Here is a 13,991-nt window from a genome sequence, read left to right on the forward strand (position 1 = left end):
CCTTTAGAAATTAGCCGCCTGCAAGCGGATGTCGCAAGCTGTCACTGAGGTGTCACAGTGGTCGATATTACAGATGCCGGACGGTCGATGCGGGCGGCACGCTGCCAATACAGCGAGCTGCGGTTTTTGAATCCACACAAGAATGTGTGGATCAAAGGCAAAATCATCCTGCGTAACCCCAAAAATCCAATAAAAGCTGGTTTCTGCCGGTTTTAGCGGATCTAACTGAATCTTGGCCAAAATTTCATCAAGTGATGTCATGATTGATGCCTCACCTTGTGGGTTTCAAAGCCCATTTCATACCAACTTCATGTCTAACATGAACATGTCCCTTACATCATCTGAAACATCATTTTTCTGCCTGATGATTTGGAAGTAGACTTTCAAGTTTTATGACGGCTTACTTACAAAAGATTATCCTAAAAAACATGTTTTACAATCATGTTAATGTTTTAAACATTCCGCTGCCAAACACAGCCTCATATATTTACATTACCCACCTATTTTGAGGTTTTCCAGGGCCTGTTGCACAGCCTGAGTCCAACTTTGGCGGCCCCGGAGGCATTTTGGCCTCCAGCGGAGCCACCAGAAGGGCTGCCAAAGTTGGTGGGGTTGAATCAAAGCCGCCATACACACCAAAGTGTGTGAATCAGCCAAAAACAAGCCATTCCCCAGTGCTCCCTCAAAGTATGAAATTTAGCCAAAATTCTGGATTTTACATCAACCACATTTATAGAGAGTTTCCAATTTCCAGGTTCCTGTTGAAATTCATTTGTATGTATTTGTGTATACATGTACATAATTAGCTTCAGTGTTACATAAACCTTTACTGTACAACAAGAAATGATCAGTATGAAAAATCAAGATCCCTGATGGCATACTCAAACCTGAGAAATTCCAAATTCCACGCGCAGGCTTCAACCAAAAATTACAAATGCAAGAAACACATTTCTATGTTTGGGTGAGGGGAGGAAAAGCTTAATTTATGGCTGATACAATTTTGTTTGTTTGTTTCACTTTGGAATGTTGATAAACACCCACACCATTGCGGCTTCACTTGCCACCAACTTAAACAATAAGCTTTCTTGATTTTTCAAAATCACATCTGTCCAACTATTTGCAGTTGGACAGCCTTTTCCAAATCATCATAAAATCTCACAAGCAAAAAATATTGTTATTGTGATGATTGCATTTTGGTTTCTTCTTATCATCTATCCTTCCTTGATCCCCAGTACCTTGTGTGCCACCAACAATATAGGCTCCAATTTGACTATATCAAGGAATGGGGTTGGTCCTAATTCTGGCCGATTGCGTGGTGAATACTATTTCTCTTGATAGAAGAAAAATATGAATAATTGTTGATCTTTTTTCCTGTTTACTGATTGAATCTTTACACACTAATCAAAGCGCTTCATTACGTTGAAGAAAGTAAACACAAAGCTACATTAACAAGTATATTTTTCCCAAAGTTGAGATCGGCTCGAAGTCTTTTAACTGAGGAACAGTCCCCTGCAGAAAAACGTTAGTTCCTCCATGAGTTCATCCCAGCGGCGTTTTTATTCTGAAAGTTTACACATTTTGAGAGAACAGGTGCCAGAAGTAATTGGGACCTAAATCAAGGAAAGTTGAATGTTCCTTTATATTGATGTCTTCAAATCTAATTTGCTGTCTAGCTGACACAAGATGGCTGTGGTTCACAGACAAGCTTGAATTGCTTCACCAGGATTCAAAGGAATTAGCTACCTGCCAAAAAGAACTTGAGAAACAGTTGAAATGGCTTTCAAAGAAGAGGAAGAAAAAATATCGTGTGGAATTGCCTGAGGTATTGAAACTGTTTAAAAAGTCAAAGCAAGATGTAAAAAACCTCAGAAGATTAAGGCTCTTGCAGCTGGCAATTGTTGATAGAAGCAGCACAATTCTTGATTCAATCAGCCACTCATTCAAGGATTCAGAAATGAATCATTTCTCCTCCCTCCCTGAGGAGATGCATAAATTGATAGTAGATAAAACACAAAAATCATACCTATCAGTTTTTGAAGGAATAAAACAAATAATCACAAAGTATGGCATTTTATTTGAAGATGGACGTCTCAAAAAGAAACGCCAATTCAATACTCTTACAGCATGGAATTATGTGTTCAAGATACTTGATTTTTTACTTGAAAATGAATTTATAAGCCATGAGATGACCAGATCCTTATTTCTAGATGAGGGGACAGTGGTGCAGTTTGTTAGATATTCTCAAAGATTTCTGAACATGAAACAACACTACTTTCTAAACCGTGAATGGCAATGCATGGGAAAGCTGACTGAGCATTGGTACTGGCCATATATCAACAAATTCATTCAAGGTATTTACAAGTTTTTTTCCCATTAACATTTTTTTGGATTTTGGCTCACATACTTGCTGGTTTTTTTCATGGATGAATGAAAAAGTTCTGGAAGAAAAGGAAGAAAAAATTATCAACTTTGTTTTCCTGGTAGATAGGTTGAAGTCTAGAGAAATACCCCTACAATCTAGTGCAGAATTTGAAGAATTTGAAGCTTTTGATAGATCATTCTCATGCCAAAAATATATCAATAGAATCAATTCTTTTCATCAATTGGAGGATTCCAAAGTTTCTAGTATTGGACCAAAGAAAAAAAAATCTTCAGATTCCATTATTGATTCTGATTTGGATGTGGGAGATATGAAAGATCTGGTGAACAAGCTGGTGGCCCATCACCCTTCATACAAAAAGATTTATGGCTCAAATCGCACTGCCAAACTTCTGGTGTTTGATATTGTCAATCTGTTTTTATTCATCAAAAAGGAACTATACCCAGGGGTTGTCTTGGAGCTGTAAGTACTGCTACATTGTGTTATTTTCCTGAATTTGAATACATAAGCTGATAAAGAAAAATATGATTGCTTCTCTTGAGTATGCAGGTTGAGCTCGACTGAATTTTCTCAAATGTTACATGTATGCCTGGAATGTAACTATTTAACACAATATGAGGGAGATCTGAAAGAGCTGTTTAATCTGGTGAAACATCTGACAAGATATTACATTGCTGAAGAGGAAGGCTTTTGGTATGAATATTTCAAGTGGTATCCAACCCTGTTTGATGTACATTGGAACAAGACAGTTTACCAACAAAAACTGGATGAAATGATGGATTCCGCTCGCAAGTTTCAGCAAGAATATGGTGAGATTTCTTCCAGGGAAGACTTTGAAATTCCTTTCAGATTTTTTTTCAGATTTCCGTTTGAATTTTTCATTTCAGACAGCACAAAAACAATATGGAAAAGGAGAAATTATCTGAATGAGATTGAAATTCATGGAGATAGCAATGCCCATATTTTAGAGTTCTTACCAAGTCAATTCTATGCTTCTTGATTGCATGGGATTGGTTGGTGGCTAAGGCTTTCATCTAATTTTCATTCTACACTAGAGGCCAAGGGGGCTCCACCAATGCATAATCACCAGGCTCACTTGTTAATCTACCAAAGCTCCTTGTACTATGTGCACCACTGTAGCTCGCTAAATTAATATGTTGGAATATGAGGCCACAATTATAAACATTTTTTTGAGATATTTTTGAAAAGTTTTTGAACTTGCCCAAAAAAGAAATTGAACTTTTTTTTGAAAGCTTTTTAATTTCAAAAATACTGCAGATGCACTCAAATACACCCAGGAGGTGTGTTTGAACCATTTTTGGAAAAAAAATGTTTTCATTTTGTTTTCATTATGTTTTCAAATACTTTTCAGTTCATTTTCAAAAACTTTTCAAAAATATCTCAAAAAGGTGTTTATAATTGGGGCCTAAATTCCTTTTTTCAACCTGTTCCATTGCAGGGCTGTTTGGTTGGATTGAAACCATGCAGCACCTGTAAATAGATAAATGTATCCATTGTTGGTGTTGGAAGTCATGTGCCTAGGATTTATTCAATTCCACGGGTCCCATTAATCCATGCCGATTTATTTGTCGAAACCTTACAAGCCCATGAAAACAAATCTACCTGTACCAAAGAATGTGTCTGCGCACCGCGGACGGGGCCGGATGCCTGTTTTTTTTGGGTAAAAACGGGCGCGGCACCTAGGGTTGTAGACACATTCTTTGCAGCTGTACGCCCAGGGCCCTCCTCCAGAGAGGCTTTATTGAGCGCTGTCGGGCGGACAGCTCGCGTGGGTCCCACTGCGAGTTTGTCTATGCGCCTCCCAGCGCACACACTACAGTGACCCCGCCATGTAAGCATACACGTTGTAAGCATAATTTGCTGTAAGCATGGGATTTCCATCCACCATTTTTGGTTACCACAAATTTGATGCTTTTTATGCATAATGCATAATGCATAAAAAATTGGGGAGAGAAAACAAAAAAATGCTTATATAGGACTGGGAAAAGAGGCCGAGAGACTGCTGTTCTCCATCTCTGAAACCATGAGAATCTCCGAACTACAGCTCTTCAATCTCAAAAATTTTCTTTCTTGAAATGTCTGTGTGCAAGATAGTAATGGAAATACATACATATAAATACAAGCATACATGTGCGAATTGGCTATGGCAACCCACTCCTGGTGGTTGCCAATGTAAGCATAAACTGCCCTGGAAATTCACAATGCTTATATAGGCCAGTCCTATATAAGCATACACTAGGGTTTAAGGGCGGCTCCGCTGCCCCGTGACCACTATTGCATATCATGTAGTTATACAATTAACCAAAAACTGTCACTTTTTCCTTTATTTTCCCTCTATTTTATGGTACAACAGCAAAGGAGATTGGCATCACACTGAGATACGGTGAATGAACTTGTCTAACAAACGCACCAGGCCAGTGACCGGTGAAAATGCACGTATCTTGTTTGCTAGACTGGTTATGCATAAGCGGCCAACAATGTTTGGCCGAATAAAGGATGAATAGAGGGGGTCGGAAGTAATGGCCCAACAAGCTACCCCTACAATTATTTCAACACAAATGGAGGACTTAGAAACAGACTCAAGATTCAGAGTGCCGTTGAATGAGAGCCACAACCTCCCAAGAATAGGATCCTCATTAGACCGCTGGAGGCAAATTTTATAGAGGGGATCGGAAAGATGGGAGGAAGGTGTTGGGCACGGAGCTTTGGTTGGGGAATAGAGATAGGTAATGAAGTTGTCTTGAGTCGGGACATGGCATAGATTTGATAGAAGAATTGATGAGCTGACTGTTGGGGAAGCCATTGAATAGGACCAGGTGGTTGACTGATGAGAATGGTGGGGTTGGTTTGTCAGTTGTCTGCAAGAAGTTTATTGAGGAGGGGGGCATTTATAGGCCTATCCCGGTATGCGGTCTGAGATTGCCAGAATTGGTGAACATCCTCTTCAAAGGAATTGGAGAGGCCCAGGCAATCATTGTTTCCCTGGACACCGTCCAGTGTCCCGGAAATGACAAACAGACTCTTTCTAAATATTTGGGTCTCCGTTTCTGGGACCCAGTCTCAGCTTCCCAGAATTGGCAGACGTCTTCTCCGGGGTAGTGGCATAGGCCGCAGAAAGACAACATCCTGGGGAATTGGTGAACGTCCCCTTCCAAGGAATTGGCAAGGCCCAGGCAAACACTGTATCCCTCGACACGGTCCAGTGTCCCAAAAATGGCAAACAAACTCTCTTTAAATATTTGAGGTTCCGATTCCGGGATCCGGTTGCAGCTTCCCGGAAATGGTGAACATCCTCTTCCAGGATGGTGGCATGGGGCTCAGAGACATGATATCCTGGGATACGGTCATTTGCCGTTAAATAGTCTCAGTTTTCAGTTTCCCAGATTAGGAGATTGACCTCAGCTACAAAATGGAAATGGAAGTTTGATAATTGTGCGCACACAGACAACAGAGGGGGAAGTGGTAGGATCGGAAAAAGCAAAAGGATAAGGATAATTCATGGTCAGTTGAGCATGGGGGGAAAGGTATAAAAAGGGAGGGCGTGTGGAGTATGGGAGGTCACCGCTTGGCTCTTGCTCGGCGCCAATTGCTTAAAGAGCCAAGTGGTCCAGGGCTTTTTGTACCTGTGAAATAATTGTACAGCTGGCAGCCTGGGGAAATGCTGGCGGGGTTTTTTTTTTCCGGTGGGCTTGTCAGTCCGCTTAATGTTAAACCGCTAATTGATTTATGCTTACTTCGCTAAGAAGCATACCTCTATGTAAGCATAGGATTTGTGTGCACCATCCTTATGCTTACATGGCGGGGTCACTGTACACCCATGCGGGCAAGAACATCGCCAAGAACGGTCGAGCCGGCGATCCGCCAGAGGGGGCGGGGCTAAGTTTTTTTTTTTTGGGGGGGGGGGGGGGGGGGGATCGACAGCCGTGATGAGACGATGTGGGTGAGCGAGAGAGTTTTGTTCGCACGGCGATGATGATGATGAGTATGTAAGAGGGCGGGCCTGTGTGGAAGGAAGCCAGTATAGATAGAAGCCAGTTACAAGGATCCCATGGTCGTTGAATATTGGTGAGGCCACTCCCCGCACTGTGTAGGTTCTGATTTACACTGCTGAAGCTTGCTTGGTGGTGGGAGTTAGAGTTTAGAGGGGCCCAATTGGACGACGGGAGAAGTGTTCTATGTATTATCTGGAAGGCTCTTTCCATGCGCCGGAGAGGGCCGGGCTGTCGAGATTGGCTGGAGTCGGCGGCGGAAGGGGGTTGATCGCTTGGAGACTCGGCACGCGCAGGCCAGGGGTTGGAGGTGCGGGCGGGACTTGAGATGGTCGGATGTGGTGAGTGCTTCTCCCGTCCACGCGTGTGTACTGTGCATATGCAATCTGGGCTGATCTGGGATCTGGGCGGTTTCTATGAGCGCCTTTGCGTGCAGAGGCGGCGGCCATGTGGTGCCTCTTTTGCGCTGTATTTTGTTTTTCGTGATGATGTCTTGGCTCGCGGAGCACCAGTTGTGCCGGCGGCTTGAAGAGCTCGGAGGGGTTTGAAGGGGGGGCTGATCGATGAGTGCTCTGGTGCATGTTTTAGCTCTTTAATATTCCCGAATCGAGATAGGCCTATGCCTGTTCTGCAGGAAAGTATCCCCATAGCCGAGTTGTACTTGTTGTCGGCCCAGATCTGAGGGGTTTTCAGGCTGGCTCTATGCTCGTCCGCGCTTCATCACACTCCTTTTTTAATGCGTCGCCCAGCACTCCAGCAAGAGCTGCTGCAACTTCCAGCCGCGCAGAGTGATAGTCCTCTGACTCTTCCAGCTGGACCTGTCACACACCCCCATAAGCCCATAGCCCACCCCCCTCCCCCCTGCACTCCTCCGCCCACCCCCAGCCACCCCCACGCCCACCATCCCTCACTCCCTCCCTCCCTCCTCCCAGATGGACACACCCCAGCAGCCCCCGCACGCCCAGCCAACACGAACACACCACCACCCGCCACAGCCCATCGCCTCCCAGTCCCATCGGCCATGCCTACCACCACCACCACCACCACCACCACCAGCACCCACCGCACGCCCACAGCCCCCCGCCCAGCTCATCTTCCCCCCCACTAGCAACACCATCGCCCAAACAACACCCGACCTAGAATCACTCCGCCTGGCCCTCTGTCCCCCCAGCCCAGCCGAACACAGCCCTCCCCAGCACCCCACAGGCCCATACCTCTACGACCAGTCCCCCAGGCACCGCCGCTCGCTCCGCAAACGCTCCCTGCTCCCCCGCCAGTCCCTCCAGGGCAACGGCAGCGGGCCCAGTGCCGATGGATGTCCGTCCCCCTCTCTTCCACCACCACCATCCCCCTGACTGACTGGCTTATCTCTGACAGACCCCAGCTGCACCGCCGTATCCAACGCCATCCTCTCATGCTTCCCCGAACCACACACCCTGCTCGTCCAGCACAACTGGAGCAAATTCATCTGGAACAACAACTACCCGAGCTTCATCGGATCCAAGTTCAGTCCCGCTGCATCCCCCCCCCCCCCCCCCAACCTGGATGGGCTGAGCTGACTCCACTCTACCCCGCCCAGATTCGTCGACATCTATCTATACAACGCCAACTCGGAAAACCCCGTTGCGAACTGGACCGAGATCCCGAACGACCGCGGGATGATCGGGATCTATGCCGACGACTCGTGGTTCCCGCCGCTGACCAGCTGGCAGGCCGGGCGCAACCTGACCTTCCCCTACTTCTTCGTCATCACCACCGCCGGAGCCGCGCTCACCGGCGGCGAGCAGCACCAGGCCACCTTCCGCGTCGTCCAGACCGCCCCCCCGCAGGCCTTCATCACCGCCTCGCTCGCCTCGGTCTCCAGCCAGCTCGTCGCTTCCTTGGCCAGCCACTCCTTCCTCACCCCCTCGGCCACCCCCAACTCCAACCTCCAGCCAGGATCAAGCGGCGATGCCTTCCCGCGCTGGGAGATCGCACTCATCGGTCCGTCCGCTTCCATCTGTCTGATCTCTCCCCCTGCCGTAGAGTACTGACCACCGAACTCTCCTGCTCTCTCAGTCGTCCTTGGCTCCTTCGCCCTGCTCATCTTCCTGGTAGCCGCCTACCTGGCCTTCACCAATGCGCGCAAGCGGAGACAGGTTCGGATCTGGCAAGCCGCGGCTCTAGGGGGCAAGTCGGGCAGCGGCGGGAGCGTGGCGAGCCACAGCCCGATGATCCAGAACACCGAAGGCGCGGCGTTGATCGGCCACCCGAAGAGCCGCGGCGGCGGTGGCGCGCTCGGGGTGACGTCGGCCCGGGACCTGCATTCGCCCAACAGCTCGCGCCCCGGCTCGCCCCTCTCGGCCCACAACGCCCCCACCAACACCTTCGCCTTCCCCCCCGCCGACCACCACCATCCTGCGGCGGCCCCCGGCTCAGAGGCCGTGCCCACTCCCGACGGCCCGATCACCTCGGTGGATGCGACGATCATGGCCGACGCCTTCCGCAAGGCCCTCCGCAAGCCCGAGTTCGCCCTCCCCGACGCCGTCCCCCCCGGCGCCTCCGCCCGTCTGCCCGAGCCCCCCACGACCGCCGGCCACCCCCCGCCGCCGCCGCCGCCCAACTCGGCCCCCGCCCCGCCCATCAGCGTCCGCGAGTCGATGCATGCCCAGGTGCTCGACGAGGACCAGATGGGCCTCGATGGCCCCGAGGACGACGAGCTCGACGGCGACGAGGCCAAGGAAATCATGGACCGCGAGCTCGCTAGCGAGGGCCGCAGCATGACCTCGGTCGATAACCGCAAGCGGCCCCAGGTCCACGGCTGACCGTCCCCTCCCCGCACCTGCACTCGAACCCTTTAATCCCTCCCCCCCCCACCCTTTAATATCATCCTCGTCTTGTAACGCCCCTCACCCGCCAAAAGATATCCCCACATGCCCTTGACTACCTTCCTCCTTCTACTCCCCCAACGACGACCCCTCCGACGACGACGACTACGCCACCGCTCCCAGCTGCTTCACTCCTTCATATCCATCGCTGGCCCGGCGCGCCCCCCAGGCCCGGCCTCCTTCCCCGTCTCTCTCTCTACTCTCTTAGTTATCCGCCTGCTCTCCATATATGCCCTCCGTCTGTCCCCCCCTTCCCTCTATTTATCGCTCTTCCAATCACACTCATACATACACATACATACATATATCTAGTTACGTATTCGGCTTGTCGCACGCTTATACCCCCCCTCGCCTCGCTTTTGTTTTGCCGGCGGCTTGGAGGCGCGGCGCCCACGAGAATAATCGCCTTCCTTTCGTGTCCGGACCGCCCCGCCCCTCTCTTCATCTCTCTCTCTCTCTCTACACACATATACATATATATACATACTTCGTTCCTTGGTACGCTTCGCGCCGCCGGCCTGGCTCGTGGACTCTCGCCCTTCGGCCCCCGCCCGGCCCTCTTCTTCCCCAAAAACAGTCACTCTTTCCGGCTCTTTGTGTGGCGTCTCCGGCCGCCCCGCCCCGCCCTCGCCCCCATACCTCCGCACGCCCGCATCCTCTCTCTCGGCTCTTCACTCGGACCGCGCGCCCGCCCGGCCCCGCTCCGGCCTCTGGGCCGGTCTTCGCTTTCGCACCGCTCGCTGTTCTTCCTCCTACGACGCTCGTTCTCCTCCTCCCCCCCTTAATCTCCTCCCCCATATACACCCTTCTTTCTCTCTTTAACCCCCCCCCCCCCTTTTTTTGAAGAAGAAAAAACACACCTAGCATTCCTTATCGCCGCCCACGAAAAGCAACGGCGAACGCAGCCCGGGCGTCTCATTGCGGATGTGTACCGCGCTCTCAGATACCCCTGTTTAGTAGCTGTTTAGATAGTCTAATTGTTTCTCTTTTGGGTGGGCGGGCCGGGATATGTGTATTGTCTTTGGGATCTATTTTATTGTTTTTATTGGGTTGGTTCTGTGTGTGTGTATGATGAATATAACTTGGAGATCGCGGTGAACACATCTCTCTTTGAGCAGGTCACGCTGGCACGGAGGTTTGGCGCAGCTGTGCACGGTCTGTCGCCGGTTTATGTCCACAGAAGAACTCCGGAAGTTGTTGTTCCGGGTGCGAGAGCCCACTTGTTTCAGTTTACAGATTTGGTACATACATCTTTAGATTGCTATAGATTTATTGTCGAGTCTGGGAGCCTTCCAGATCTCAATAGGGGGGTTCACAATTGAATTTTTTAAAACTTTGGAGGTCAATTTAAGGCCTTTATGAACATAAATTTAAAATTTTGGCAAGATGTCCAGAAAAAGGTGTGACTGATCAATCAGTGCAATTTATCAACTTTTTAAAAATATGTTCATAAACAGGTTCAAATGGGTCCTAAAGTTTTACAAATTTCAATTGTGAACCCCCCTAATGGACACACCCTAACCCACGACTTCTAGCAAAAAGGAAAACATTTTCCTAAGCCTGTCATATTGCCTTCATGTGGGAAGCTTGCTGTTTTGGTAGGTGTCTTAATCCAGGAGGTAGAGGAGCATCTAGAGCTCTCGCAATAAATGCCAGCAGGAAGTTGGCCCTTGGAGGCCTTAATCCTGCTGCGCTGGGAACCCAGATCTGCTCAGATTTTGCAGGGACATCTGGGCCGATCTAGGCTTGGGCACAATCTGGCCTAGGTTTCAAAAATCAGGCCTTCCAGAGGGGCAGTCCTCCAGAGTCCACTGGATGACTTCCCATCACATCTGGAACCCTTGCAGGTGTGGATATAGACCCCAAAGGTCTTGGTTTTTTTGGCGGGGAATCTACCTCTTGGGGCTCCAGATCACGTCTGGGAGGCCCTCAGATCTTGACGGGAAGTCGCCCATCAGCTGAGCATTTGCACTGTGAAACTTCCTGCATCATCTTGGAATTTGGCTGAGAGCATCTAAAGCGCGGGTGATTGCTAAACCAAATGGACAGCTTCCTGTGTGATCTGCAACCCTTGCAGATGTTGCTCTATAGACCCATGCTGAAGTTTTGTGTTTGGTTGATCATGATTGCATTTGCGGAAGTGAGCTTCCATGCACAAAGGTTTTTCCAATACTGTGCCTATCCTTATGCTCAACCACATCCTCATCCAAATGACAGGGAATATTTTACATTGCAGATTTTTTTTTTTTTCATTCATTCAAAACACACGTCACATCACATTATGAGACATTCTGGGTAAAGTATAGCAACTTCAGAAGATTAGCCAACTGGTGGATGGATCCTTGTGGCATATTTCTGTCATGCAGATCCCCATGTTGACTTGGGTGGAAAGTGGTTTGACATCAACTCTGTATTCTTCACGTATCAAATAGGGTCAACGCTAGGCAAACCTGTGTCATGTGGAATTTTATGCCCAGCAATATCAAATGTGAAAATACCAGAGTTGGTTTTCCCTGCCTTTTTTACCAAGGTATGGACCATAAAAAATGTCTAATTTTGGAGTGTGAATAAATTTTCATTCGGGAATATGCACCTTGCCTAGTGGTATTACCCACATTGTACAATTTTTTGTAAATTTCAGTTTGTACAACTGACTGAACAAGTCAGGGCATAGAGGCCAAAATAAAGCTTTTCAAGGGAAAGAGATTGGTGGATATTGACAGGCACACCAATATTCCCTTGCTCCTAAACATGTAATTTATGGTACAGCACCGGATCAGAATGGGGTTTTACTAGTACCATTACCATAGAGCAGAAGTAGACAAACTACTTTAAAGGAAAAAGGAGCAAAATGGAACACTGAAGGAAGAGAATGGAAAAAGGAAGATCTTTGATGTCAAAACTGAGTTGTAGAAACATAGCTACCACAACAGGTAATCTAAGTCTACAAGTCATGTGTGCTAAGTCAACAAAAAAGACTTCTTATCTAGACATAAACAAATCTAATCCAATCAATCTTGGTTTTTGAAAAGAAAGTGAACAGGAGGTGATTTAGAAATGGAAGGAATTTTGAAGGATGAGTGAAAGAGTAGATTCAAAATTCCAACAAATCTAAAAAAAAAGAAGAATGATCAATTCTTTTCTCACTTGTGAATGGAAATCTTCCTTTTGAAAAATTCAAAAGAATTCCTTGCTCACCCCTTCTGCATATCTCAAGCTTATACTACTCAGGTATGGTACCTTCTTGGTCCCTCAGTCAAAGATTGGAAGATCCTATTGATCTGCCCAAAATCTGGCCCATGGTCAAATTCTTCCTTTCTTGGTTTTCCCTTCCCAAGCAACCTCTCAGCAGTATACCCCATGGCACTGGTGGTGTCATGTGAATTCCTCTAGAATCCGGTCCAGTGACAAATATTGTCCCAGTTATTTTAACATTTCCTTGAATTTGGAAGCTTGCCACATCACATGACTCACCAGGTCAGCATTATCCAATATCTCCAGGTTGGGAAATTTGGCGGCTTGTTCATGTTGATGGGCAAGCACTTCCATTCCTTTGGGTGATTCTGTGGCAAAGCATTTGCAAATCAACTACATAAATTCAAGAGTAAATCTTTGTTAGTCTGGAAATACCTGTCTCTCTAAGATCTGGAGAAAGAAAGATGCCTAACAACTAGAGCCAGGAGCAACTGAGTGATCATGATGCAAATTTCAGAAACTGCTTGCTTTTGACTTCTGTAAGTGTGCAATGATGGTAATTATAATTTTGAGAAATACACAGCAATCAGTGAGGACCAGAGCTGAAGATGTTTTTGACTCCTTGGTGTGATGATTGAGATGATGCAGAATGGCAGATCACCAAATCTGATACTCTAACAAACTATTGAAACTTTGATGATTTTGTTTTATCCAGAGACTGAGTCCCTTTTCAAGACATGAGGCATGTTACCTGTCATTTTGATATTGATGCTGCTTAGTGATTGTTTACACAGAAACTTTATAGTAGCAGTAATGATAGAAATTTACATGGATTAATCATTGTTTACATTCAGCATTGAGCAGGGTAGAGGCGCAGTTAAAAGGAAAAACTGTGTCCAATCTGAGCAAAACCTCTTGTGTCACAAGCCAAATCAGTGTGTCTCATAGCACTTCAATCATATTAAATTATCCCTCAAGGAAAATGCGACCATTGGGTGGTTTTCATTGGTAACCAATTTTTCAAACCTTTTCCTTCTGTGAAAACTTGACTATATTGAGAATGCTCAGCAAAAAAAAAAAAAAACACAAACTGAGCGGAATGGATTTTCATTCAGTCTAGCAATCTTTGGAGTGGTTCTGAGCATGCTCAGTTCAGCTCATTTTTAGCTCAATTTTTGTGTATATCCTGTAGAGTAAAATCAAGGCCCAGTGTTGGTCTGACCACTGAGATTTGAAACTTGCCCAACTTTCACACTTTCTGTTCAAAATTCAGGTGATCAGTTTCAACTGCTCCACAGTGACCAAGCTCTTCACAAATAATTCCAAGAACATATTCCTGTTTGGAAGGAATAGTGATGACAATCCAAGAACAAGTACTCTCGTGCTTCATAAGTCATCCATGATTCCATATTGAACCAGAAATCCAATAGACTTCCTCTTGGGTGATGGAAATTCATTTGATTTGAGGCCTTCAGGTCTAGACAAGGTTGATGAGAACACTTCTGCTTGAATCCAGCAGCCTTCCATAATTTTCTACTT

General features: G+C 47.0%; 2 protein-coding genes across 2 annotated transcripts; one reads left to right on the forward strand and one right to left on the reverse strand.

Moving 5' to 3' along the window:
* Positions 1–6,581: 6,581 nt before the first annotated feature.
* Positions 6,582–6,971, reverse strand: PtA15_6A120 (uncharacterized protein; the record flags this gene model as incomplete). Its single annotated transcript, XM_053169792.1, has 1 exon — positions 6,582–6,971. One exon carries the CDS (start codon positions 6,969–6,971, stop codon positions 6,582–6,584), a length of 390 nt encoding a protein of 129 aa, XP_053021047.1.
* A 351-nt stretch (positions 6,972–7,322) lies between these two features.
* PtA15_6A121 (uncharacterized protein) lies at positions 7,323–9,194 on the forward strand (the record flags this gene model as incomplete). Its single annotated transcript, XM_053169793.1, has 6 exons — positions 7,323–7,399; positions 7,499–7,707; positions 7,768–7,894; positions 7,970–8,373; positions 8,449–8,890; positions 9,017–9,194. The coding sequence occupies 6 exons, from the start codon at positions 7,323–7,325 to the stop codon at positions 9,192–9,194; spliced, it is 1,437 nt and encodes a 478-aa protein (XP_053021048.1).
* Between the last annotated feature and the right edge of the window lie 4,797 nt (positions 9,195–13,991).

Source organism: Puccinia triticina, chromosome 6A (genome assembly GCF_026914185.1).
Source record: "Puccinia triticina chromosome 6A, complete sequence".
NCBI lineage: Eukaryota > Fungi > Basidiomycota > Pucciniomycetes > Pucciniales > Pucciniaceae > Puccinia > Puccinia triticina.